The sequence below is a fragment of the Gymnoscopelus braueri genome (assembly GCF_963280865.1).
Source record: "Gymnoscopelus braueri genome assembly, chromosome: 23".
Lineage (NCBI taxonomy): Eukaryota > Metazoa > Chordata > Actinopteri > Myctophiformes > Myctophidae > Gymnoscopelus > Gymnoscopelus braueri.
Genome location: NC_137625.1, coordinates 35,982,470 through 36,010,049, shown reverse-complemented (window position 1 = coordinate 36,010,049; position 27,580 = coordinate 35,982,470). Strand labels below are relative to the sequence as shown.

The 27,580-nt window shown below is 38.8% G+C and overlaps 1 protein-coding gene across 3 annotated transcripts; it reads left to right on the top strand.

The window, feature by feature from the left end:
* The first annotated feature begins 52 nt into the window (after positions 1-52).
* On the top strand, positions 53-12,736 carry LOC308079851 (glycosyltransferase family 92 protein F13G3.3-like). Of its 3 annotated transcripts, XR_013932640.1 has the most exons (4): positions 53-187; positions 5,129-5,876; positions 7,131-9,648; positions 10,540-12,736. XR_013932640.1 is itself a non-coding variant. In XM_080421462.1 (3 exons), exons 2-3 carry the CDS (start codon positions 5,414-5,416, stop codon positions 8,087-8,089), a joined length of 1,422 nt encoding a protein of 473 aa, XP_080277588.1. In that variant the 5' UTR covers positions 53-187; positions 5,129-5,413; the 3' UTR covers positions 8,090-12,736. The 3 variants fall into 3 exon arrangements, 2 of the variants coding, with proteins under 2 accessions (XP_080277588.1, XP_080277589.1); XM_080421462.1 differs by having other exon boundaries at positions 7,131-12,736; XM_080421463.1 differs by lacking the exon at positions 53-187 and adding an exon at positions 1,535-1,618 and having other exon boundaries at positions 7,131-12,736.
* Positions 12,737-27,580: the final 14,844 nt, after the last annotated feature.

Sequence of the window (27,580 nt, the reverse complement as noted above, 5' to 3'; positions counted from 1 at the left end):
ACATAACAATAGCAGGCTTTATAAGGACTGTTACACCACAAAAAGCAGCTGCACACGCCCCAGCAGGCTGATAGAAAATGTTCTGTGTAAACGACTCAGGGCTTAGCTTGAAATGTCCATGTCTGTATCATTAAGTTACAATGGTGGTTTATTCTATTCCTAATTTATGACTGCTGGATCATTAATGGTAAGCACATCTTTCCTTTTGTTACTTACAGAATTACTAACGAATTGAAATTTTCTCTAAATTATAATAAGGGTAATAATAATAATAATATTTTGCAGAGGTGTAAAGTAACTAAGTACATTAATTAAGTACTGTAGTAACTACAATGTTGGGGTATTTTTTACTTTACTGGTGTATTTCCAGTTTCAGTACTTTTACTTCTACACTACATCTCAGAGGCAAATATTGTACTTTTACTCTGACTCTGATTTTACTCTGACTTTGATTATTATCGCAAAACACACTAACCACTTCAGCCCTATATGTATTTTGACCATTTGAAAATAGCTGATCTACAAGCTCAGAATGCGTTGCAATGCGACGCATTGTGAGCTTGTAGATCGGCTATTTTCAAAAGATTTTTTATACATTTTGAACTTGTGAAATGCGACATTATGCACATTGAGTACTTTTACTTTTGTACTTTAAGTATATTTTGATACCAATACATTTGTACTTTTACTCAAGTACGTTTTGTCCATATCTCAATATCTTCAAGTAATTCTTTGCGCAGATATGTGCATTATTACATTTAGAAAAAATATGTTTTTGAGCAGTGTTACAAAAGGTTCTCCAAATGACAAATGTTTCAAGAATGTGTAAAAAAAATAATATATATATATATATATATATATATATATATATATATATCATATTATTCATATAATTTAACTTGAGCTTATTGAAAAATACACTATAGAGCAAAATGTTATGTTTTTGCTATAAGTTTATATTCATAAGCAAGGTGGTCATTCTTCTCTGACATCATTGCATCAAGTGATGAGAAAGTGCACGACTAGTTGCAGCGTCTGTTTATTGACAGGTTTGCCAACCTGTTAAAACAGGAATCCACTTGCTTTGTTTGCAACCGTCGACAGGTGTAGGAAACACGTGTAGGAAACAGAATACCTGACTATGCCACCCTGGGAGTTTCACCCAGAGAATACCACATACACAGGGCTGGCTGGTATCAATGGGCTAGTGGGGCTAAGCCCCCCCTATTTTATGGAATAAAGATGAGAAATTATTATTAAAATGTTTTAGAAGAGATTATGTTATATGCTGGTGGAACCTGGAGCAGCAACAGCATCAATCAGTTACAAGAAAAACACAATGTAAAAAATGGGCTGATTTCTTTTAGCCCAAATCAGCTTCCATTGGCTTTCATTGAGTTGAGTGATTGACAGCTGACATGACACGCCTGCTTGATTTACTCACCATTGGGGCTAATATATTTTAGCCCCCAAGCTCCGCCCTCACTGGCTTTTGTACAATGACAGATAGGTTTACCTTTCTGTGCTTTGTTCTGGGAAAGTGAAGGAGGATTAACAGGCAGGCGCCAGTATTCAAATGGATTGTAGATTATTTACTTTCTAATCCGTCTTCAAAAAGGTATTGTGGATTTGCTTCATTTATCTGACAAAGTTAAGAAACATGATTGCTGCTTTAATCACATTGGAAGTGGCTCAAGCTGGTGTGTGTGTGTGTGTGTGTGTGTGTGTGTGTGTGTGTGTGTGTGTGTGTGTGTGTGTGTGTGTGTGTGTGTGTGTGTGTGTGTGTGTGTGTGTGTGTGTGTGTGTGTGTGTGTGTGTGTGTGTGTGTGTGTGTGTGTGTGTGTGTGTGTGTGTGTGTGTGTGTGTGTGTGTGTGTGTGTGTGTGTGTGTGTGTGTGTGTGTGTGTCATCACCATGGCAGCTTGTGATGGACATTTTCATTAATATTTAATTTTTGCTACGGACATACAAAATAATCATCTTATCAAAAACACAGTGGTCTAGCCCTAAATGTATACTAATGGACTCCTAATGTGTCATAAGGTCTATTCCAATGTATTGCACATTTTAAAACAATAGTATGTCTGCATTAACTACTGAGCCACTTAACGACCAACAAATTAAATCCTAACTATTTTGGATAATAATAATTGAGTCTCATCAGTACAGACAGTGCTTCAACCTCAAAAGGGCCACTTTAGTGAGTGGGTGCCTAATATTATACATTATGGCTAATATAGAGATTGCTGGCTTTTCAAAAGACAGTGTTACTTGAGGACAGAAGGAGATCAAGTTCTACCAGCTAAACCATTTGGTTTGGTTTGGCAAAGTATGGTAGCTAGTGGATTCCATTAAGGTGATCAGGTATTCTCTGTTGATGAGAAAGTCCAAGGCATGCACATGTATCAAAGGAAAAAGACACACCTTACAAGCTACACTTGATTTGTTTTTGATTTATTAGACATAATGATTGCATGTTAAATGCTTCTCACGGAAACGTCAAGGATAAAATGCCAATGGAACACTGGAACGAGGAAACTTGAGAGACAAAAAAGATATGTACATGATGAGTGATTAATGAAGGGCATGCCAGGATTTTAATTGATTGCAGTGTCACAATAGTTTGATGTGAAGGCACCTAACTTTGATCAGACGTGAGCTAACCTTTAGGTTGGAGGAGATCCTAGGCTGTGGATGGAGGGTTTCCATGGATTATGATTGTGGATTGTTATTATAGTGGTCAATTATTGAAATCCCAAACATGGAATATAATTGGACCATGCCACATTTAATTTCTGTCTCAGGACTGCCACCTGCCAATATACAGTGGATACTGTAACTTCCCAATCTCCAGGTTTTCGAAAGTATAGCTACCACTTTAACCCTGACATCCTAATTTTGGGCATGTCATTCTAGGATAAAAAGATAAGAAAATTACTGATCTACAAGCTCACAACATGCTGTGATGTGTTGTGATTGAATGATTTGGATAATAATAATCCAGCTTTTCCCTTCCAAATAATATTTGTATTTATTTGATAAGTGGCTTGTTTTAAAATGTGTAGTGCTGTGGAATAGAGTAGACAATACGGCACATCAGGAGTCCATTATTACATATTTAGGGCTAGGCCTATGTGATTCTCGTAATATTACCTTTTTTTAAAGCACATTTTGCTATTTTCACAGAATTGAGGCAGTTATTAGCAATCATTTCGTTTAGCTTAGTCTTGTTGTCTTCACCTGATGCAATTGTGTGTACAGGTACCATGTGCAATAGGCCTACTAAAAATCTCCTGCAACTCATGAAATGAGCATGTTACTTTACTTTTTACTTTAAGTTATTCAAGGCATTTTTATTTGTATCTACATTATAATGAAGAAAATATATAGGCTATATAAAAATAAATCAAAATAAAAAATGTGCCACGGACATAGACATGTCTTGCCACGGATAGTTGTTGATGATGACCCCTGGTCACAGTGTGTGTGAGAGAGGGACTAGAGTCTCTCACCCTCGAAAATTGGCAAAAGTAGCCGTTTTCAAGATGTTTTGGCCATTATCTCTGGAACGGAAGGTCCAATCTGCTCAGTTCAAAGCTTGTTAGATGGTAATTGTTCGGGCCGGGGTGTGTGTGTGTGTGTGTGTGTGTGTGTGTGTGTGTGTGTGTGTGTGTGTGTGTGTGTGTGTGTGTGTGTGTGTGTGTGTGTGTGTGTGTGTGTGTGTGTGTGTGTGTGTGTGTGTGTGTGTGTGTGTGTGTGTGTGTGTGTGTGTGTGTGTGTGTGTGTGTGTGTGTGTGTGTGTGTGTGTGTGTGTGTGTGTGTGTGTGTGTGTGTGTGTGTAACTTTAAAAGCATTGATAAGGAACATGGGAAGAGGTCTACTGTAGGAGGACATGAGTTTCAGTTTATACATACCACTTGCTGCTATGTTTTTAGCAGACTTAAATAATCTAACCTTTTAATTAATTGTCTGGTTCTGGTCTTATTTTGTTAATAAAGTGCATGCTGTTCTTGTGTGACCCTCAACACAGGATTTGATCATTCCAGGCTCAAATTATTAGTATTGCCACCACCAGCAATAATCATGATATAAGAGCAGATATCACACTTACAAACAACGTTCACTGGAGCAGTGGAAGCTCTGTTTTGTTGTGGAGCATTTCCTATAACAAAGTATAGATAGCCTACAGTTGTGTCATTGCTGTAACTTGTTATCTGGAATGTGATGCTGTTGCTGCAGGGTGAACTATGAGAATCATATAGTATAATGGATGTCTTGTAGCCCCCCCCCCACCCAAAATCACCACCAGCCGCTACTGCACATACATGCACAGTTCAGATGTAATACCCAACATCAGGTTTGATAAGGAAGGTGCAGACACGTGTGTTTCAAGTTAAAACATTTCATTTAGGCCCAGGGCAGATTATGTAATATTTATCCATTCAAAATTGTAAGGTGAAAGTCAGGTTAGAAATCTATAATTCTTTATTATCATAGCATCAGGCAATCAAAAGGTAAGCCATTTTTGTGTAGAATGTGTTCATAACAGATAACCTTTCTGATTTGGCATCGGCCCAATCCAGGATTGCTTTTAGTTTTTGTTAGTTTTTTTGTGTACATATTACTTAGGGTTATATTCACAATCACATACTATACTAATAGTTTGATTTGTAGATGGAAAATATATTATTTGTAGTAAAATAACCCAAATATAGATCTGTTTTACACCAATGTGTATAAACATACATGTAAACATTATTAATCTATAATTGTCCATAGTACTTCTATCAAGAGGAGAGTTTGGCACCTCTTGATAGAGCATAAAAATTTGTCTTTTATTGTCTCGGCATGGCGAGAGAGTATGTTTGCATGTTTTGCACCCTGTCTGTCCGTCCTTTACTCCTACAAATTGTGTCCAAACATCACTCAAATCGGTATTCATTATCTCTATAGTCAAGTCAATTTTGTCTGATACATCTTGATCACAGGACTCCAGTTATATATTTTTTACCAATTTGTCTGAGTATTGGACAAACGTCTATGTCCCATTCGGCCGCATAGCGGTCTAAATGTTTATAAAAGTTCTCAATAGATTCATGGACAGTGACTTTTATATTTTCCAATTTCAGAAATTCCACAACCAGGACGTGTTTGAGGGAGGTCAACGTTTTTTTCTGACCTGTGCAACGGATTGGAAGATTAGCCGTGGACAGACAGATAGACAGACAAGCACAAGCACACGCACAGGCAAACCTACCAAAAACATAATAATAATTCAGAAGAGGACGGCACTGAGGAGAACTATTTAAACGCGTCAGAACTGCAAAGCCTTGCATCTTTAACAACTGTGCCGGGACAAGAAGAAACGCCACGTCATACAAGTCTTGAGTCTTGATTTCCTGTCTACGTGCGCGATGAATAAACAAAAACTGCGGTTCATCCTCCTCTTAGTTACTGCCGGCATCTTCTACATCCTGATCCAATTTGTCAAAAATCCAAAGACCCCACATGTGTTCCAAACAATGCACCCCTGCCGTACCTCTACCCAGAGCATCACCCCTCTGAATAACACCAAGCACCTGCTGGTTTCTGCCTACATGGACCGCAGGGTGAAAGGTTGGGATTTGCGCATCATTGGTATATTCAGGAGCGATTCCATCATGACCCTGCACTGTGTTTTCTGCTGTGGCGGCAACCTCTCCATCCCCAGCACTCCGGCCAGCTTCGTACACCACGCAGACATGGATGGTTTCGGTTTTCCTTTTGAGACGATGGACGTCATGTGTTGGATCCCCACAGGATGCAAAGCGACCCATGTCACCCTGTCGACTCATTCAGACAGCATGGAAGCACAGCGGCAGATCTTTCTCCCTATAGGTAAATAGTGGTGGACAAAGTACTCAACCCAGTACTTGAGTCAAAATATAAATATACTCCTGGTCAAATGTTATTAAGTTACTCTGTCAAATTTGCAGTGGTGGAAAAAGTACTCAAATGTTAAAAGTATCAATACTGCAATGTAGTATATCTGTTACAAGTAAACGTCTGGAATTCCAAATTTACCTGAGTAAAAGTACAAATGTATTGGTACCAAAAGTAAAAGTATTAAAATGTTTGAAAATAGCCGATCTACAAGCTCACAACGCGTCGCATCGTGACACGTTGTGAGCTTGTAGATCAGCTATTTTCAAATAGCCTATGTATAAAATAGGGCTAAAGTAGTTAATGCATGTTTTATAATGTAATAATTTATGTCTGCATAGTAGCTAGTAACTAAAGTTTTCAAATAATTGTAGTGGAGTAAAAGTACAATATTTTCCTCAGATGTAGTGGAGTAGAAGTAAAAATATAGAAAATTGGCAATACTCCACTAAAGTAAAAATACCCCCATAAATTACTTACAGTACTTGAGTAAATGTACTTAGTGACTTTACACCACTACAAATTTGTACTTGTGTATTAAAAATATACTTAAGTATTCAAAAGCACATGCTTTTAAAAATGCTTCAGTATTCAATAGTACAAATTACAAAGTCATTATTTTTTTAATATCAGTGCATTGCTGTATTGAAATGTTGACATTTTCCAAAACATTCAAATATTTTTTCAAATTTTGGAAATAGCAGATCTACAATCTACGATCTAGGGTGGCAGTGGCTCAGGAGGTAGAGCGGCCGCTTGGGAAACGGAAGGTTCCCATGCAGTTCGATCCCGGGCTCTCCCAAGTGTCCTTCAGCAAGACACTGAACCCCCAACTGCTCCTGATGAGCAAATTGGTGCCTTGAATGGTTTCCTCCGCTGTCGGTGTGTGAATGTAATTCACATTGTAAAGCCCTTTGTATAAAGGCGCTTCATAAATGCACCATTTGCAAGCTCACAACGTGTCGAATTGTGATGCGTTGAGCTTGTAGATATGCTATTTTCACTATATTTGAAATAGGGCTTAAATGGTTCATTCATAATGTACATTTTCCCATCTAGCTATAGTGCAGTCAAAAGTACAATATTTGTCTTTGAAATTTAGAGGAGTGATAGTCACAAGTATCGATCAAAAACACGAATAGGCTACTCAAGTAAATACTCAGATATGTACGTGCGATAAATGTACTTTGTTACTGTCCACCACTGTAGGTAACCAGGAGAGCGGCGGGACAGAGGCAATAAAGCCCCAGTTTGACTTCACAGTGTGCATCCCCACCTTGTACGGAGACTACAACAACGTTCTTCAGTTCACACAGGCCCTAGAGATGTACCGACTGCTGGGAGTGGACAGGGTTGTGGTCTACAACACCAGCTGTGGTCCAGAGCTTGACCGCTTACTGCACAGTTACAGCGAGGAGGGTTTCGTAGAGATAGTTCCCTGGCCCGTGGATAAGCACCTCAAACCATCGAAGGGATGGCTGTATCGCGAGCATGGAGCAGGGGACCTGCACTACTATGGCCAGCTGACCACACTCAACGACTGTGTCTACAGATACATGGACCGTTCGCGCTATGTCTTGTTGCATGACATAGATGAGATTATACTACCGTACCGTCAAAACAGCTTAATGTCTCTGATGAGCCAGCTCCAACAGCAAAACCCAAAAGTGGGGGTGTTCCTCTTTCAGATGCACTTGTTTCCAACTGACCATGTGGATCCCAGTGCAAAGTTCCACCTGCCCCAATGGGAAGGGGTGCCAGGAATAAATATTCTGGAGCACATCTATAGAAAATATGAAACGGAGGAAAAACAATGGGAAGGGGTGCCCGTATTAAATATTCTGGAACACATCTACAGACGACATGTGGTGCCAAGGCAAGTGGGATACAAGATGATAGTTCAGCCAAGGATGGTGCAGCAGACATCAGTGCACAAAGTGCTGAGGAACTTCGGGAATAAAGTCACGGTCCCTCCAGATATGGCTTCGGTTATGCACGTCCGGGGTTGCTTGATCACACACACCATACCACCTAGTTCCAAGCAGAACTGCAGGTCCAAAGAGCACATGCACGTTGACACCAGACTGTGGGAGTTTCATGAAAAGCTGATCCCCAGTGTGGACAAGGCCTTGGGGAGAATAGGGATGCTGAGAGAAAAAAAACATTGAGATGATGGAGCATTGATGCAGCTGCACACACTGACACGTAGGGCTGCAATTATCAGATAAATTCTTAGCGATTATTCTATTGATTATGTTTTCGGTTGATTGTGTTTAGTATTTTCCTTTCAGGTTTGTTTTTATTATTATTTTTAATTTGTTTTTAATTATTTTTGCAACTTTTCAGCCTATAATGACATGCCAAAATAGGGATATGATCGACTAAATTGATTGGTTAGTTTCTCGCCATTTGTACAAGTACAACTGTTTAATCACCAAACAAACAACTTCCACTTTAAATATTAAAAAAGTCAACAGGATGTGGTCGATCTTATATGCTGCAGTTCTGCACAATAAGTGTGTTTATTATTCCCACATCACACGCACTGCGGGGGTGTAGAGCACACCAATAGAGGAGAGGATGTGGTCATATGGTGCGACCTTTGAGCAGTTGTTCTCAAACCCTTTTTTCTCAGGTCACAACTGTGACCTGAGCACCTGTTATCCACAGCAACCCTGAATTACATTGTAAATTCATAGCACCTTACATTTATGTCATGTTATGGTACATAATGCGTAACTCTTTCCCCCTAAGATACAGTATGTCATGAAAACTTGAGAGGACAGATTGGAGGAGAAAAAAAAGAAAGAAAAAATCGTTATATTTCAAATCAAATCAAATCAAACTTTATATAGCACATTCACAGCACATTTCACATGACAGAGTCAACCAAAGTACTTGACGTTTGACCACTAGAACCCCAGCATATTATGGGGGGAACATTGGGCAGAAATTGCCAATCTACAAGCTAACAACGTGTCGACACATTGTTAGCTTTTAGGACGGCTAATTAAATGTTTTGGTATGATTAAAAGATTAAAATTCAGTGCCCAACTCCAATCGGTAATGTTAGAAACCTCTCGCCAAGTCAAAAACCTTGGCATAGTCATGGACTCAGACCTATATTTAAACAGCCACATTAACACAATCACAAAGTCAGCCTACTATCACCTAAAAGATATAGCACGGGTTAAAGGACGGGTTAAAGGACCCAGCAAGCACAGTCAGACCCGGACGAATCAGTAACGTCTCGATTGGGGCTAGATCCAGTCAAACCAACACTAGTCAGATCTGGCCCAGAATATCACCTGATTTCAACCAAAATAATTCCTGACCACAAAAATGGACGTCCTGGATGAATCAGAGAGAGTCCGATCGAGGCCAGATCAAGTCAAATCATAACTAGTCAGATCTGGCCCAGAATATAACCTTATTTCAACTAACATAAATCCCACAAATAGAATACTTTGCCACTGACTGAAAACTACTCATAATTAAATAGTTGTAATATTGGTCAAATCACGTATTTTTCAATCCTGGTCTGTTATTATTGAAAATCTGATCATTTGACAGTCTTACTAGCCTTACTATCAACTAATTGTGTTTATTTACAAGCTGTTGTCATAGGCACAAAACAACATTCTGAACTCGTGAGGACAACACTGCATCTGGTGTCTGCATAGGTGCAGTGGCATAGTCTACCTCACTTTTCCCGTGGATTATTTTCGTAAGGGGCCCGTTTATTATTAAAATATTTAATGTATCTGAATGTGTAACTACCCTAACCAGGGGTCATCAACATGTTCGTACACGGACAAACGTGTCCGTGGCAAGACTTGGCCCATTTTATTTAATTGTATTTATTTTTAATAAATACAAATTATAGTCTATATATATTTTTTTCATGACAATGTAAAAACATACTAAATATTCACAATCTAATCTTTGAATTAAAATTGGTTTGAATAATTTTGGTGACTTGTAAAGTGTCGGGATGACATGCTCATTAATATGTTGCAGGAGATTTGTACAAGGTACTGTACATGATTGCATCAGGTGAGGACAAGACAGTTAGAAGTAATGTTTGATAATAGCTAATAGCAACCTGAAAATAACAAAATGTGTGTTTAATCCTTTGTTGGAGAGACCTTTTATGTTTTAAAACAATGGATTCATATGTGGTGTGGTCAGACAATTAAACTATGAAAAGATCAAAAATAGATCTGTTCAGAAGGATCCATTTGCTACAAAAGCAAAGGAGAGTAGAACTGGACAAGTAAAGCTTGTTGAAAAAGATTTTCACCATTGAGAGAAAGTTTCAAAGTGTCCAAAAATAACAACATTTAACTATAATAACACTCCACAATCATAAGCAGTGGAAACCCTTGATCCACAGCCTGCGGTCCACAATCACCATCAGACCTCCAGCTTATACATTTGCTCACCTCTGATCAAGTTAGGAGCCCTTGCATGAACCTAGTTGTGACACTGCATTCTTTAAATCCTGTCATGCCCTTTATCCTTATCTAATCACTCATCTGTACGTACAGTATGGTGGTTTTGACTCTGACCTTTCTTTTTCCATTGTTCCACATATCTTACATCACAACTATGCAAGGTCTAAGACTTCCTCATCATGATAGAAGATTTCTCATCAAGATATCACCGTAATGGAAAGAAACCACAACTATCGAAGCTACGATTGGTATGGTAGAACTGGTAGAACTTGATCTGCACCTGACCTCAAGTAGTCTGGGAGACTTTGGCTCAGAGCCTGGACAGCAGGGGCGCGGCCACTGCGTTCTCATTCAAATCAACAGCCAATGAAGAAAAGGGGGCGGGATCCACATGCAGTGGGTGTTGCATGTAAATAGGAGCGACGGGAAGCAATTTCTCCTTGAGAAATTGCGGCCGCCATTGTTGTGTACTGCTGTTTGCCTCTCGTCGGACTGTTTAAACGAGTTGCACAGCTCTCAGACCGGTAAGAGGATTCTGAGCGTAAGTTACATCCTGCCCACAAATACAGGGGTTTTGGCCCAGAAGTTCCTCGCCCCTCCCGTTTGTATGCGAGAGCTGGCGAACACTTCTGGGAACTCAGATTAGACCTCAAGTAACACTGTCCTCCGATAATAACCATATGACCGGCACCCAAATGGCCCTTTGCTCATTTAATGTGTGATGGAAGCGCTAACTGTACTGATAAGAACCAATTCTTGAAATCCCAAATACGGAATAGACCACAATTAATACCTGTCTTAGCCTCCTGGCAGTCTTAAGGTTTTCTTCAGAATAGGTAACCTCTTTAACCCTGGCATCCCCATTTTGGGCATGTCATTATAGGCTAAGTAAATAAATAAATAATTAGAAACATTTCTGAAATGTTTTGAAAATACCAGATCTACAATCTCTCAACATGTCATGATGTATTGTGTTGTATTGTGTAGATTGGCTTTTAAAACAATGGCTTATATTTCTTTGTTATTCAGTGGTTAATGCAGATATACTATCATTGTAAAATGTCTAGCACATTGGCATAGACAATAGGGCACATTATGAGTTCATTATGTATTTCTGGTAAAAAAAAAAAGAAAAACAATATTGATCACTTATTTTGTATGTCTGTGGCAAAAATAGTATATCGATGAAAATGTCCATTACAAGCTTGCATGGTGATGACCCCTGACCCTAACATATTGCTGGCTTACTAACAACATACATGCATGCACACTGATCAATGTATTTGTGCACTGAACACGTGTGTGCTGCTATAATAATAAATACAATAGCGAAACCAAATAATATTAGTTTTAATTAAGAACATGCACCATTAAAGCCAGGATTATGTTCTTAATCGGGGTTGATAGCAGGAGGAGTAAAATTACAACTCGCGGACCGTGAGTCCGGGAGGAAAAGCAAAAAGTGTATTTGGAAGAAAACGTGAAATGGGGAAATCTAGCCTGGCACAAATGGCCAGGGCCTATTTGGAGTTGCATCATGATCCAAGGTATCCAGAGATTTTGATTGTATGACCTACGGTTCAAAAGCTATTGATGCCTTTGTGTGTTTTTAAACTTAAAACTTTGTATTAGTTGTGTCCTGGGGAGGGGGGGTCTCTTAGTTTGATCATTGTTACCTTTTTCTTGACTTTTTATGCCATGTCGCACTTTGAAATTTGTGTCAAATATAAAGTGCATTACAAATAAAATGTATTATTATTATTATTATTATATTATAAAAAATGTATTAAGAGTTATAGGCCAAAACCTGAAGCAGGCTGTTATAGCGCCACCATGAGGCAGATTTGAAAGAACTGGCGCAGAGGTTCTTCCTTGGCCTACTGAGAGTGTGCATACAGTTTCATGCTGATCAGTCCAACAGTGCCAGAGATTAGCTGTTTACAGACGGACATATGATCTCCTTAGAGGATCTCTCACCAATTGTGTCACATGAATCCCTCCTCTAGCCCTGTTGACACAATTCCTACTGCCCTTTTAAAAGATGCTTTTAACTGTCTAAATCCTTACATCCTGTCAATAATCAATAGCTCCTTATCCTCTGGGTGTGTGCCCGATCACTTTAAACATGCAAGTATCCAACCACTCTTAAAAAAACCAAGCCTTGATCCACAAGTTCACAGCAATTACAGGCCAATCTCCAAACTCCCTTTCATCTAATTTTTTTTAGAAAAAGTTGTCTGTAATCAACTTCTACAGTTCCTTAATAATAACAATACATTTGATAAGTTTCAGTCCGGCTTCCGCCAGAAGCACAGCACTGAAACTGCACTACTTAAAGTCTCTAGTGACATCCTTATGAGGGCCGATGTCGGTGAGTGTTCGGTGCTGCTGCTGCTTGACTTAAGCGCAGCATTCGACACGATAGATCATTCCATCCTCCTTAATAGGCTCCAACAGTGGGTGGGACTAACCGGGTAGGCCCTGGCATGGTTATCCTCCTATCTGACAGGGAGAAGTGTGGCTGTCGCTTGTGACAATTATGTTTCCTCCTCAGCTCCCCTGACCTGTGGGGTCCCCCAGGTTTCCATACTTGGTCCAATTCTATTCTCCCTCTATATGCTCCCCCTTGGCACTCTTATTAACAGCTTTGAAGGAATATCGTATCATTGTTATGCTGATGATACACAATTATATCTCTCATTTAAGCAAAATGATCTCACTAAACTCACAGTCTTGCATGACTGTTTAACCGGTATCAATAAATGGATGGCACAAAACTTTTTACAACTCAACCCAGATAAAACCGAAATCCTCATCATAGGCCCTGAGATTAGCTCAAATGCAATCCGTCTGTCCCTTGGTCCCCTGGCAACTAATGTCAAACAGACTGCAAAGAACCTAGGTGTCTTCTTCGACAATCAAATGAACTTCGAGTTCCATATTAAAAAGGTTACCCAGTCATGCTTCTACCATCTACGCAATATTGCAAAAATTAAATCAATGCTCACTTCTCAAGACCTGGAAAAAGTCATGCACGCTTTTGTTTCCTCCCGTCTTGACTATTGTAACCGACTCTATACCACCCTGAGCCGTTCATCATTATCCCGACTCCAACTAGTGCAGAATACGGCAGCCAGAATCCTTACTAACACCAACCGCAGAGCACACATAACTCCGGTGTTAGCCGCACTGCACTGGCTACCAGTTAGGTCCAGAATAGATTTTAAAATTATACTAACTACTTATAAAGCATTACACGGGCTGGCCCCACCTTATATTTTGGACCTACTGCCTCCTAAGGACAATATGAGATCCCTCAGATCCTCTGACAAAGGCCTTCTTAAAATACCTGCGTCCAATCGCAAAACAAAGGGTGACCGGGCTTTTGCAGTGGTTGCTCCCACACTGTGGAACGCCCTACCATTGGCCATAAAAAATGCAGAGTCTGTTGAAGGTTTTAAGAGGATGTTAAAAACACATTTGTTCCGTAAGCATTTTTACCCATAAAGTTCTACCTGACTTTCACGGACAAATTGCTTTGTTTTAATCCTTGTTGTTGTATTGTTTTATTACTCTATTTATATACTTTTATACTCTGTTGTTAACTTGTTAATTTTGTTTAATTGTGTTCCATTGTACAGCACTTTGTAACCTTGTTTTGAAATGTGCTTTATAAATAAAATGTACTTACTTACTTACTTACATAACAATGTGTCCTTGCATAGATTGACTTTTCAAAGTTAAAGTTGTACAATGCAGATTCACAAATAACGATTTTTAGCAACCTCTGCTGGTCACTACCGTCACTGCATACAATTTCCGTAGTCCTCGATTACCCAGAATTCCATTTGTTTTCACCGGAAGCCGGAAGCGTTTCAAAAAGCGTTCTTTTAATTGTTTTATACTATCTGCGGATCGTTTCTCTTAGCCAGTGGAGCATTAGTTACCATGAGCTGTGCTTTCTTTTTCTGTTCTTTTTCGATCTTCCAATCCTACATTCTCTTAAAGGGAAACTTCACAGATTTTGCTGCCCATAGCGTCAAATTACGTTTTCCGCAGCTCTCACCTTATGTCCGCACTACATGACTGCAGGTGACTACAGGTGTAGTTCAGATCCAAACCAACCCCCATAGCTCAAAGGACCGGCCCCGAAGGTGTCACCGTAACATTGTTCAACCTTCTTTCCCCACTCGACCACTCCCATTAGCTACCTCACATGTACTAACCTCGCATCACCAGTCTTTCCACCTCGGAGGAAACATGTACTATCATGGCGTCTGCAAACATATCAGAGTTATACTTTAGTACCCGGACCCACACGCAGCTATGCGGACAGTGTGGAGCAACAACCCGTCGGGGATTTTTCCTAGTGGAACTGACAGAATGTACACGGACCGTGGACGGTGGACGCTTGTCTCTCGAGTAAGTAAACATGCTGTAAAGTTGCCACATCACTATAATCTCATGTTGTATCCCTCGGGTAGACTAAACTAGCTTGTGGAGCCGTGGCGTGAACGGAACGTTTGTTATTGTTGAGTTTGCCTGTAGCCACGGAACCCCATGTATATTTTTTTGGGAACATGACTGTCATGGCGGAACTTCAACCTGGTTTTGGCACTTTCTCCATTCACAACCCTTTCATCTACATAAACGTTCATATTTCAAATATAAAGTTCTTACCCCGTGGCCACAGATGTTACAATTGGAATCGGATGGGTCTAAGTACCCGTATCTTCCGTATTTTTCAATAAAAAAACATTTAAATCCGAATGGTGGCCATTTTCTCTTAGATGTATAATGTATCAGAGTGCAATATACATCCCAACCGATAGGGTCGCGTAATTGAAACCATAAGGAGAAAATGGCCACCGATTGGATTAAAATGCTTTTTATTAAACAATACGGAAGATACTGGTACTTAGACCCACCTGATTCAAATTGTAACATCCGTGGCATGAGGTCAGCACTTTATATTTGAAATATGAACGTTTATGTAGATGTAAGGTCTGTACATGTAGAAATTGCAAACACCAGGTTGAAGCTCCGCCATGACTGACATGTTTCAGAGCTACTCAGTACATGACGACGTCAGGTCCCGAAAATAGCAGATCTACAAGCTCACAACGCGTCGCGGACTCGACACTTTGTGAGCTTGTAGGTATGCTATTTTTGGTGCGCATGCAACTAAGAATAAATTAGGTATCACGTCGGATGATATCCATGTAAACTAAATCTAATCTAATGTGTTCTTTCCAATGACAGGACAGAAAGTTGCCATCAGCCTGCCAAAATGAAGGAACTGCAGATGAAGACCTGGGACACTACAGCCATATTTTTTTCTTCTAAATAAAACGGTTACATTTACACACTGCTTGCTCTACTCATTGGTATATTCTACATTGTGTAAGCATTTATAATGACAACATGTATTTACACCCAATTCTATAAGGGTTCTTTTGAACTGTTTCATGATAGGAGATGGTCTTTCATTTGGCAGAATGGTACATAATTACATGACTGTAAGCATTACAGATATAATAGTGAAAAACTCTTGTACATTCTGTTAGTATTTACTTCTACATGTAATCATAATTTTTCTGGGGACCCCAGCACATTGGATTCAACTTTACTAGTAGTAAAATCTAATATTATCCATATACACCAATTGAAAGCATGAAACGGTCTCATTTGAAAAAAGAGAAAAAAAACGATTACACTGTGTATGACAAGAGTATTTGAACATTAGCATGTCATTCTAAAGTAATGCCCATGTTTTCTATAAGTTTAGTCCAAAGAATATAACTGGAAATGACAGTGAAACATTATGCTCTCAGAGATAAGGAGTCACACATGACATGAGTATGAAACGTTTTGTTTTATTATTATATTGTTGTTGACTATGCTGCATCTCCATGGATGTCCCGACTCACAAGTAGAAGATGGACGTCACGTCACCAGCACCGGACTGTCTACATGGTGGGATGGAATGTAGAATTTTTTTTTGATGCACACGCGTGCGCGCACACAGACACACACGTTTAGTGTTACTATGCTAATTTATACATGATATATTTAGTTTACTATAATATACAATCAAATCAATACAGAACACAATACAACAGCAGCCAAGACTATAGTTTCACCTTGCTGGCGCAACAAAGACACGGTGATGATGATACTGACATCCTGGTATATAGCAAACTTGCAATGGGTAGGCCTACTGGTCCAACTGTACTGGTTCAACAGAGGCAGATTTCACGTGGTCCAAGAAAGAACATGGCTTCGATGTCGTGTTTTGTGATCCAAAGGTAGACAAAAAAGTCTGAAAAGTTGTAACATTCATCATTCTAAAGCATTCAGTGTTGCCAGATCTTGTGAGAGAAATAAGCAACCAGGTACATGAAAACAAGCCCAAAAGAAAATACCTGTGCCAAGAGCACTTGAAACCTAGACATGGGTTATTTGAAAATTGCCGATCTACAAGCTCACAACGCGTAACGATGTGACGCAGTGTGAGCTTGTATAGATCTGCTATTTTCCAAAAAATCTTGAGGGGAAAAAAGTGCAAAATGTGGAATATTTTTTAAACATTTTAACACATTTTTGGTAGGGTCTCCCTGGCAAATATGTTGGCGCGCAGTGCACAGATGAGGGTCCGTGCAAAAGTACATGAACATGTTTGAGAACCACTGGTTTAAACAACAATCAAAACATTTGGAAACGAGCCCAAATATCAACTACATTTTAGAAACCAGCCGCTTATAATAAGCAGACATGGCAACACTGGCCAATGTGCTGTTTGTTGATGTTGTTGTAGTGAGAACTGGGAGGGGAAAGTTACAATGTAGACCACGCCCCCACGCAGCCTCCTCCCCACAAAGAAGTGCAGTGCCACAAAGCATTGTGGTCATTGTAGTAATGCAGCCAAACCCCAGTCATCCAGTCAAAGTCAAGACTTCTATATTTTTCAGGCCATAGGGTGCAAATTTTAAATTTTGCTACTGTTATCTACTATATTATAATAGATAATGAATATATATATTATTAACATTGAGTGACTGCAAGTTCTTCCAGGGGTGTAATGCTCCTTTAAAATCAGCGTGAGGTTCCTTTTTGTTATTAGCGCGGTAGTTCCTGGCCAAACAGGAAACCGTTGTGGTAGTTCCTGGCCAAACAGGAAACCAGTGCATTTCCGCCTCCGTTTTCCGGCCAGATGACGTCATTTTCCCGGGAAAGTCCCCCCCGACAGCGTTCAATAGAAAATATATAAATAAAAGGCTTCCGGGGGTGAAATTCATGGAGTGGGTGTTGTGAAACTTTTGCCACTCACAAAAGATATACAATTTAACTTTAGTTTTGTTGAAAACGTTACCTAGTATTACTTTAAGGAGGCAAAATGGAATGAGTCTTTCCCAACAAAACATGGACGAACCTGGACCAGTGAGCCAATGAATGGGGTTTGATCAAGTCTTATCATGACTAGTTAGATCTGGCCCAGAATATCACCTTATTTCAACTAACATACGTTTCCACTGAAATCTCCTAGACAGGGGATAGCTAAATTGTTGTAATGGTAAAATCACGTATTTTAAAATCCTGGCCTGTTCTTATTCAAAGTTGGATTATTTGCCAGCTTTTGTGTGACACAATAAAATAATTTGCACAAGCTGATTTCATTGGAAGATTTTGTGGACATCATTTGTCGACTAGGATATCACAGCAGATATGGATATGGGGATGATCTTTGATCTTGATGTCATTTACAGGACGTCATCACCATGACAATCAATGTACAACGCCTTTTTACGGCAGTTTGGGTGATTAAAAAGTTGTTTACAATGTCTTTCAGTGATGTTCAGGACTAGGCCAAATCATGGCCGATATGGGGATGATCTTGACGTCATCACTAGGACATCGTATGGACGGCTTTTTAGTGACCTAAAGCAGCCTGATATACTGTACGGGCAGTTTGGGTGATTATAAAGTTGTTTAGATGACGTCTTGGAAATGACGTCAAAATCAAGACGTCATGATGACACCATGATGACTCAATGATGACGTTATGATGGCGTCCTCCGGTGACGTTCAGTACTAGGCCAGATCACAGCCGATATGGGGATGATCTTGACGTCATCACCAGGACATCGTATGGGCGGCTTTTCAGTGACCTATAATGGTGGCTAGAGGAAGTCCATTTCCCAGCATGCACTGGGGCACCAAGGACTGTGTATTATTATTCTTATTTTTGTAATTATTTGAATATGGGAATGATTATAGGGGTTATGTTATGGGTCATTGTGTTTAGTGTTTTGTTGTGGTGTTATTTGGTGATTCATGTTTTTTTATGTAAATTTGTTAGTAAAACCATGAGTTTAAATGTCTGTTCATTTGGTCACTACCTCTCCCCTTTTCCCATTATTATGTATAGTATGTGTTGGTATGGGAGTGTTGATGTTGGTTGATCCAATAGAGAGTTGTCATGGCTCTCATAGGCAGCCAGACTTCAAGCCTATACAATACTTTGCTCTTTGACACTATGCTGCATGCAGTCAGATCAATATCAGTGTCTTGTATAAATGTACATGACGACTTGACACAAAACCAGATTACATTGTGGTGATGTCTCTCAGTGACGTTCAGAACTAGGCCAGTCACAGCTGATATGGGGTCGCTTAGATGACGTAATTTACAGGACGTCATTTAAGCGATTGTTTAATCACCCAAATTGGGCGTCTGTTTTAGGTCACTAAAAAGCTGTCTATACGATGTCCTGGTGATGACGTTGAATTCATCCCCATATTGGCTATGATCTGGTGTTGTCCTGAACGTCACCGAACAACGTCATCCGTCTTTCAGTGGCGTTCAGGACAAGGCCAGATCACAGCCGATATATGGAGATACTGTAACTGGAGTGATATGCACCTTGTGCAAGAAAGTGGTGCATATCACTCCAGTTCTTAAATCCTTACTCCGGCTCCCAGTGTGTCACAGTGAAGACAACAAGTGCCTATAATGGGCTGGTAAATCTGGCTTACTGGGTACATTTAAGTAATTCTATAAATAATGATAGTATGCTTCCAAAACTGTTTAACATCTTTGACATAAATGTGACAGATAATTTGTTGTTACGTCATTTAGTACAATGGGACATGACCTTGGGACGGCATCTTGGATGACAATAAATGATTAACTGATGGTAATTTCACTGAAACTGTTCTGTGACATATCCCAACACAAAGTATTAAAAAATAAATGTCATCACTGTGGACATGCTGACCAAGACACCATGACCACAGAGGTTTGTCAAATTATAGGAGGATGGCCACTGCACAGTAGGCTAATAAAAAAACAAAACTTTCTTAAAAAGTATAAAATGTATACATTTTTTGACGTTCTGAATCCCCTGACTCCCCATCTTCATACAAGAGTGATTAGAACAGGACTGAGGGTATATGCTCTTTTGACTCAGGAGTTTGTATAAATATTTGCAATTTCTAAATACCAATACTTATTCATTTTTTTCATTGGCAATTATAATTCTATTAATTAATTCCAAACATCGTTTTATTTGATGGCCTTGCCCCTAAAATGATGAAACTCCCTATGGCTTTAACACTAGAACCAGGTGTGGTGATTTGATTAGGAAGAAATGGAGAGGGCAGGCACTGTGAGTGGTGAGAAATAGACCTGAAATGTTTTAGAATATTTGAGTTTAATTAAAAATACATGAGCATAACACTAGATGAATTGTTTCTAATCTAATAGCATCATACCACAATTGTTTGGTTTAGGAAAACCCTTCATTATTTGGGTGCTGTTGAGTGAAATAAACTTCCATTTCACATGAATAATGTGAAAATGCATAATTAATATTAGATGTTTTAAGTTGTAATGCTCAAAATTGTAGTAACTTGTGAGAGTTGTCAGCTGCTTGAAATGGACATTATTTTATTTTAATACTTTCTTGAGGTATAGGGCCACTAGAAGTGTCTGGTATTTGGTAAGTGTCAGCATATTTCACAGAAATTCTTGTAAAATGTTAGGTTTAAAACAAATAAATCATTTAGCTGCTAATCGGTAGAACTATAGTTTATCATAGTGGATCCAAGTAGTATGTCCAACATGAAGATGAGAACCATTTCCGAAGCAATTGATACTCAAATTGAGGCGAATTAATGTTTCACAAACATTTGGTCTCAACCGTATCAAATGTTGTCATAATGGTCCGTTTTATGTAGTAATGGCTCCATCTAGTGGATTTACTGGAGAGATACATGGCTCAGTGTGTAAAGCTGCTTCCTAATTATCTTTTAAAGTTAAACATTACACTAAAATAAAACTAATAATAAATAAAACATCCGAAGCGAGAAATGGCAATGCAGTAATGGACTCTTGATTCAACACTGCCATGTTTAATTAATTTTTTTACTTTATGGACTGACCTGACATCCAAAAAGCAAAATAAAAAATTATTTTATTTTTGTACTGATTTATAACTGCTTTTTGCAAAAGAGAATTGTCTTAATACAAAAAAAATACATTCTCTCACAGGATTACCTTCTAGTTGGTGAAATTATAGTGAAAACAACCCCTTTCAACCTGGCTTCCCTATTTTGGGTATGTATTTAAAAAATAGTGCTTAAAGGACTGGTTATAGTCTATATCAGAGCACTAGGCCAGTTTAATTTAAACTGGTATAAAGGACTGGTTATAATCTATATCGGAGCACAGGGCTCACAGCCGATCTACAATGTGATCTTGTAGATGGGCTATTTTTGGTAAATGTTCCCTCCAGAATAGGGATGCTGGGATTCAAGTGGTTAAACGTCAAGTATAAAGTTATTTTCAATCTGTCCTATAATGAAAACTGATTTTCTCTCAAGTTTTCCTCGGGACATACTGTATCTTAGGGGGAAAGATGTCTTCATTTACGTACCGTAATATGACAAATGTAAGGTTCTATATTGCAACAATGTAACTCATAGTATGACATAACTGTAAGGCTCTGTAAATAATAATAATACACTTTATTTGTATAGCACCTTTCATGACATGAAATGCAGCTCAAAGTGCTTTACAGAGCAGGAATACAATTACAATTACAACTAATTTAACAATTAAGCAAAAAAGCGAAAGCATAAAACAACATTAAAATAATAGCAAAAGGCAGCGAATTAGGCAATACATCAAAGTAAAGCAACAATGTAACTCATAATATGACATACATGTAAGGTTATATAAAGCAACAATGTAACTCATAATATGACATAAATGTAAGGTTATATAAAGCAACAATGTAACTCACAATATGACATAAATGTAAGGTTCTATAAAGCAACAATGTAACTCATAATATGACATAAATGTAAGGTTCTATAAAGCAACAACGTAACTCAGGGTGTCGTGGATGAAACGGTTCTTTGCAAAGGTGACCTGAGACAAAACAATACAATTTGACAAAAACTGTTCTCGCCTCATTCATGAACCACTTCCCTGTGTTGTTGTTGACAATGACAAACAGTTGGTATTGTAATGAATGAAACATGTGTGTCATACCTGTTTCAAGGTATGTGTCCACACACTGCATCATTAGTGGACTCCACAACTTAGATCTATGCTCTGTGTAGACTGAGGTATCCGATTGCCCGGAGGGACGGTCTGGTCACGCCCTGATTGGCTAGTTTGTTAATAGGCAACCATTTTTCGTGTATTTATTTATTTATTTTTACACCACATCTGTTGATCATGTAAAAACTATTTGAACATGTTTGGAATTGTATGTATGAATGAATGCATTTAATTGATTGTATTTGTCTGTAACTCTTAAAGTGTAACAAATGGAACGGGTTCCATATGTACACTCTCAGAATTACAGACCTTTAAGGGTCCATTTGGAAACCTCTCAAGGAACCCTGAGGGTCCCTGGACCACACTTTGAGAACCACTACTCTATATGTGATCAGCAGAGTGGATGTTAACACTAAAATAACTGAATCCTCTTTCATTAATTAACTGAATGTTTTATTATAGACAAGACAACGTGAACTAAAAACAACCGCTAGTCACTGTTGTGCAGTGGTAGACAGTAACGGAGTAAATGTACTTGAGTACAGTTCTTATGTACAGATTCTGTACATCTGTACTTTACTTGAGTATTAGATTTGTTTGATACTTAAAGTACTGAGGACTTTTAGGTTGGCTGTTTTTTTTTCTTCCCTAAAATGCAATTGGTCAGTACTGCTCTAAGTGAAGAAAGGGAACTTGGAAAGACACTTACTGACTCACCATAAATCATTTGACTAGACCTTTCCAGCAGACAGAACTGAGAAAAGGGAACTGAAATCTCAGCCATTATGTGTTTGTGTACCATACATGGAACTGGATAGAGCTCTCTCATCACTATTCTACTGTAAGTATTTGTCTCATCAGCAAGAACTGCACGTGGTGGTGAAGAAAGATAACTTGGAAAGAAACTTGCGGACAAACCACACGTCATTTGACTAGACATTTCCAGCAGACAGAGAAGTTGAGAAAAATAAATAAACTTGGAACTGAAATTTCAACCATTGCCATATAAAAATATCAAGTCAAGTGCAATCATTTTAATCATACATACTGTACATGTATATGTACTGTGTGTATATATATATATATATATATATATATATATATATATATATATATATATATATATATATATATATATATATATATATATATATATATATTAGGGCTGGGACTCGATTAAAAAAATTAATCTAATTAATTAGAGGCTTTGTAATTAATTGATCGCAATTAATCACATTTTAATCGCATATCAATATTTGACCTGAGAACAGTGAAAAGCATTTTTTTAAATGGATTTTGGCATATGTCTTTAAGTACATGTACTCAAGAACTGTACTTAAGTACAATTTCGAGGTATTTGCACTTGACTCGAGGATTTCCAATTTCTAATACTTTTACTTCTACTCCACTATATCTCAGAGGCAAATATTGTACTTTTACTCCACTACAATTATTTGAAAACTTTAGTTACTAGTTACTTTGTAGATTTCGATTATTATTACAAAACATACAGTAACCACTTAAGCCCTATATTGGCCATTTGAAAATAGCAGATCTACAAGCGCAATGCATTGTTAGCTTGTAGATCTGCTATTTTCCACCACTGGAGGCTGGTAGAGTGTGTTGTTACTGTTGTTTTATAGTAGTTTAACTAATTATCAATAAAAATCGCGCGCATGTGACCGCACCGCATTGTTGATGGACAGTATTTATGGTACATATTTATTAATGAGTGGAGTGGAGGTTTGAGCAGAGCGGTCTGATTTAAACTAATCTGAGTTGATCTATATATCCAGATTTATAGCTTCCTGTGGTGATGACTCTGATTGACACATGTAGATTTTAAACCATAGACTAGATAAGTGTTTTAGATAAACTTTTTCATATCAAGGACCCCATATTATTTTTCTGTGGACCCTCACCTGAACATATTTTGTGCCAGGTACCCCCCATACAAGAGTTGTGTTGTTTTTGTTGTGAAAATACTCCAAATTTGTCAAAGATTCTTCAAGATGATGTAAAAATAGCCATTTTACAAACTCACAGAGCTTGTAGATCTGCTATTTTAAGATAGCTGATGTACATATAGAGGTTAAAGTGGTTGAACTAATTGTGTTGCTATATTAACACATTTAGCTTGGGACCCCCTGGAACCTCCTCAAGGACCCCTTGACCCCACTTTGAGAACCACAGCCATAGACACATACACACTTTACTTGTGTGGACATTAATGTCCATTATGTCCACATTTAATGTCATTTAAAGGTAGGCTACAAATGTAACCAAATGAACTTTACCGTTCCATTTGGTTGCATTTATACCCCCTCACAGTTAAACACTGACAATCATTATAGCCGATCTACAAGCTCATTGCGAACGCGGAAGGAGGCGCCTCCGCCCAAAGTGGAGCTTACTATTAAACCCTGCTCGGGTTGTGTGTGTGTGTCTCTGTCTGTCTGTGTGTGTGCAGTGTGTGTGCAGTATATGTGCAGCCGTGCCCCCATGTGACTCACACTCTCATTGGCTGCTGACAGATATCAGAGTGGAGCTTACCAAACACGGTGAAATAGCACGGATTGACAGTCCGTAAATACACAACATAACAATTTAAAAAAGACAAAAAATAAAAAGGGCTGTGTTCGCTTCCCGCGTTCGCAGAGATGGGCAGTATTTGAAATACATGTATTTGAAAGATAATTGCCTTTTTTCAATGTAATTTGGTGGTGGTGGATGTTTGATACAGTTATAGCACTTTGATTTGCTTAGAATTTCTCCTAATCATTATTATTATTATTATTATTAGGCTGGCAGAGCGGTTTTGCAGGCTTTGAAGTACAGATGTAGAGGCAGCTGTGCATTCAGTCTCATGCCATAGTTATTGTCTAGTTTTTGATGATAACGGTAACTCTGGCATGCGCTCTCACACACAGTGGTAAACATTTAGGCTGCGTGCTCCAAAGCCAAACACCATCAAAAACACTCTGCTTGTATGGTCAATTTATTCTTAGAAATTCTGACAGGCAATTGATTTAATATTTGGCAATCAATATATTAAATAACTAATCATTTCATATTTTTTTATGAAATGTATTTTGTGTATTTTCAAAATACGTATTTTTTATTTTCAAAATACAAAATACGTATTTGTATCTCAAATACATTTCTCTGCCCTGTATTTATATTTAGTATTTTGATAAATTGTTTGACCCAGTATTTGTATTTTGTATCAAAATACTTTTCAATGTATTTTCGCCCATCTCTGCGCGTTCGCGCGTCTTACTTGTGATGGGACACGTGGTGAGCGTGTGTGTGTGTGTGTGTGTGTGTGTGTGTGTGTGTGTGTGTGTGTGTGTGTGTGTGTGTGTGTGTGTGTGTGTGTGTGTGTGAGACTGTGTGTGTGTGTGTGTGTGTGTGTGTGTGTGTGTGTGTGTGTGTGTGTGTGTGTGTTTTTATTCCTATACTTGTAAAGGACCAAATTGTGGTCCTTTACTAGTATAGGAATACAAACACACACACACACAGGGGGTTCTAGGAATCCTAAGCAAAATCGCTTTAACCTCTTTAACCAATTATACTTCACTATTCCAAAATAGCAGATCTACAAGCTCACAACGCATCGCGACAAGATGCCTTGTGAGCTTGTAGATCTGCTCCTCGGAGCACAGGTCTCCGCCAGGTCAGGTAGGTTATTGTGGGCCAACAATGTTCGGAATTCGCCAAACAGGCTGGAATATGAAAAATCGGACGGATCAGTCTTGATCACTTGACTATAGAGATAATGTGTATACCGATTCCTGGTGGCGCTTTAATAGGGCAATGTTAAAAGGGTGGCATTTGTTCCTCAACGTAGTGCGAATATGCGTGCAAAGTTTCACCGCAATCGGAGGCTGCGATCATGAGTTGCGGCATTTTATTCAAAACGGGCCACTCCAGCAAACTTTAGATGTCAATCTTAGCCAATCAGGATGAAATATAAAAAATTAAACAGCTCTGTCTCAATCACATGACTATAGAGATCATGTGTACAGACTTGCGTGAAATTTGGATGAAATCTGAAGGAGTAATATAAAGAAATGTGTTTTACCTAAGTCGGCCTCCTGGTGGTGCTATAAAAGGCAGATGTAAGAAATGCAGGGCAAAGGTGTTTTTCCTTGGCCTCTAGGGAGTGCACATATGCGTGCATGCCAATGTACAAAGGAAAGCAATTTCTTCTTAGGCCTTGCACAGCAATCGAACAGTGCATTCATGATTTGAGGCATTTTGTTCCAAAAATGTGTTTTGCTAAATTAGACCTGCTGGTGGCGCTATAACAGGCCAATGTGAAAATGGTGTAATTTCTTCCTCGGCCTAGTGGAAATGTGTGTGCAAAATTTCACAGAAATCGCACTGCCTGATTTGAGGCATTTTGTTCAAACGGACCTATCCAGCAAACTTTGGAAGCCAATGTTAGACAATTAGGATGAAATATCGGACACTTCCATCTTGATCACATGACTATAGAGATACTGTGTACCGATTTGTGTGATTTTTGGACAGAATCTGAAGGAGTAATAGCAAAAAAAAACGTTTTACAAAAGTCAGCCTCCTGGTGGCGCTCTAAAAGGCAGATGGGAAAAATACATGGCAAAGGTTTTTCCTTGACCTCTAGGGAGAGTGCGTGCAAAGTTTCACGTACTGTAGATCGGTGCAGTTATAGGTAAAAACGCGAAAAATACACGGAAATCGCATGCTGCGTTGATGATTTGAGGCATTTTGTTCAAAATGAACCAATCCTGCAAACTTTGAAAGCCAATCTTAGCCAATCAGAATGGAATATGGAAAATTGGATCCGTGCTGATCACATGACTATAGAAATACTGTGTACCGATGTGTGTGATGGTTGGATAAAATCTGTAGGAGTAACATAAAGAAAATATGTTTTGCACAAATCGGCCTCCTGGTGGCGCTATAACAGGCCCATGTGAAAAATTTGAGGCAGAGGTTCTGAATTGGCATCTAGGGAGTGTGTGCACAGTTTCGCAGCGAGCGGGCCAATGGTGCCGGAGATTAGCTGTTCACAGACAGATGGACACACGGACACACGGACACACGGACGGACGGACGGACGGACGGACGGACGGACGGACGGACGGACGGACGGACGGACAGACGGACGGACGGACGGACGGACGGACAGGGTGCAAAACATACTCTCTCGCCATGCCTCGGCCTGGCGGAGACAATGAATACTATTACTAACAGGATAGGCTGCATTGTGTATACTTTGGTGAACTACCCTTAAAGTTACCAATACAACATTAATTGCAATAGCATGTAATTATTAATATCACTGGCTATAAACTTGAGTTGGCCTACTTACATTAACTGGAATTTTCCAATAAATAATACAAATTACCATATAAATACCATGCAATTAATATAGGTTTTAAATGGATCAGATTTGCTTTCTTAAAACTATCATTTAAAACACTAATTTCAATGTATAGCATGTAATTACTAATATAATGCAAAATAGTGGACCTACTTTGTTAACACTACCATACATAAAAATACACATAAAAACACTTATTACAGTATAAATAACATTCATTTTTTGGAATGATGCACTTACAACTAATGAAAAGAAAAATAAAA

Excerpts from the sequence above, each read along its gene's own strand:
- LOC308079851 (XM_080421462.1), top strand. The coding sequence starts at position 5,414 with ATGAATAAACAAAAACTGCGGTTCATCCTCCTCTTAGTTACTGCCGGC. Across the intron at positions 5,877-7,130 it reads GCAGATCTTTCTCCCTATAG|GTAACCAGGAGAGCGGCGGG; the intron begins GTAAATAGTGGT and ends CCACCACTGTAG.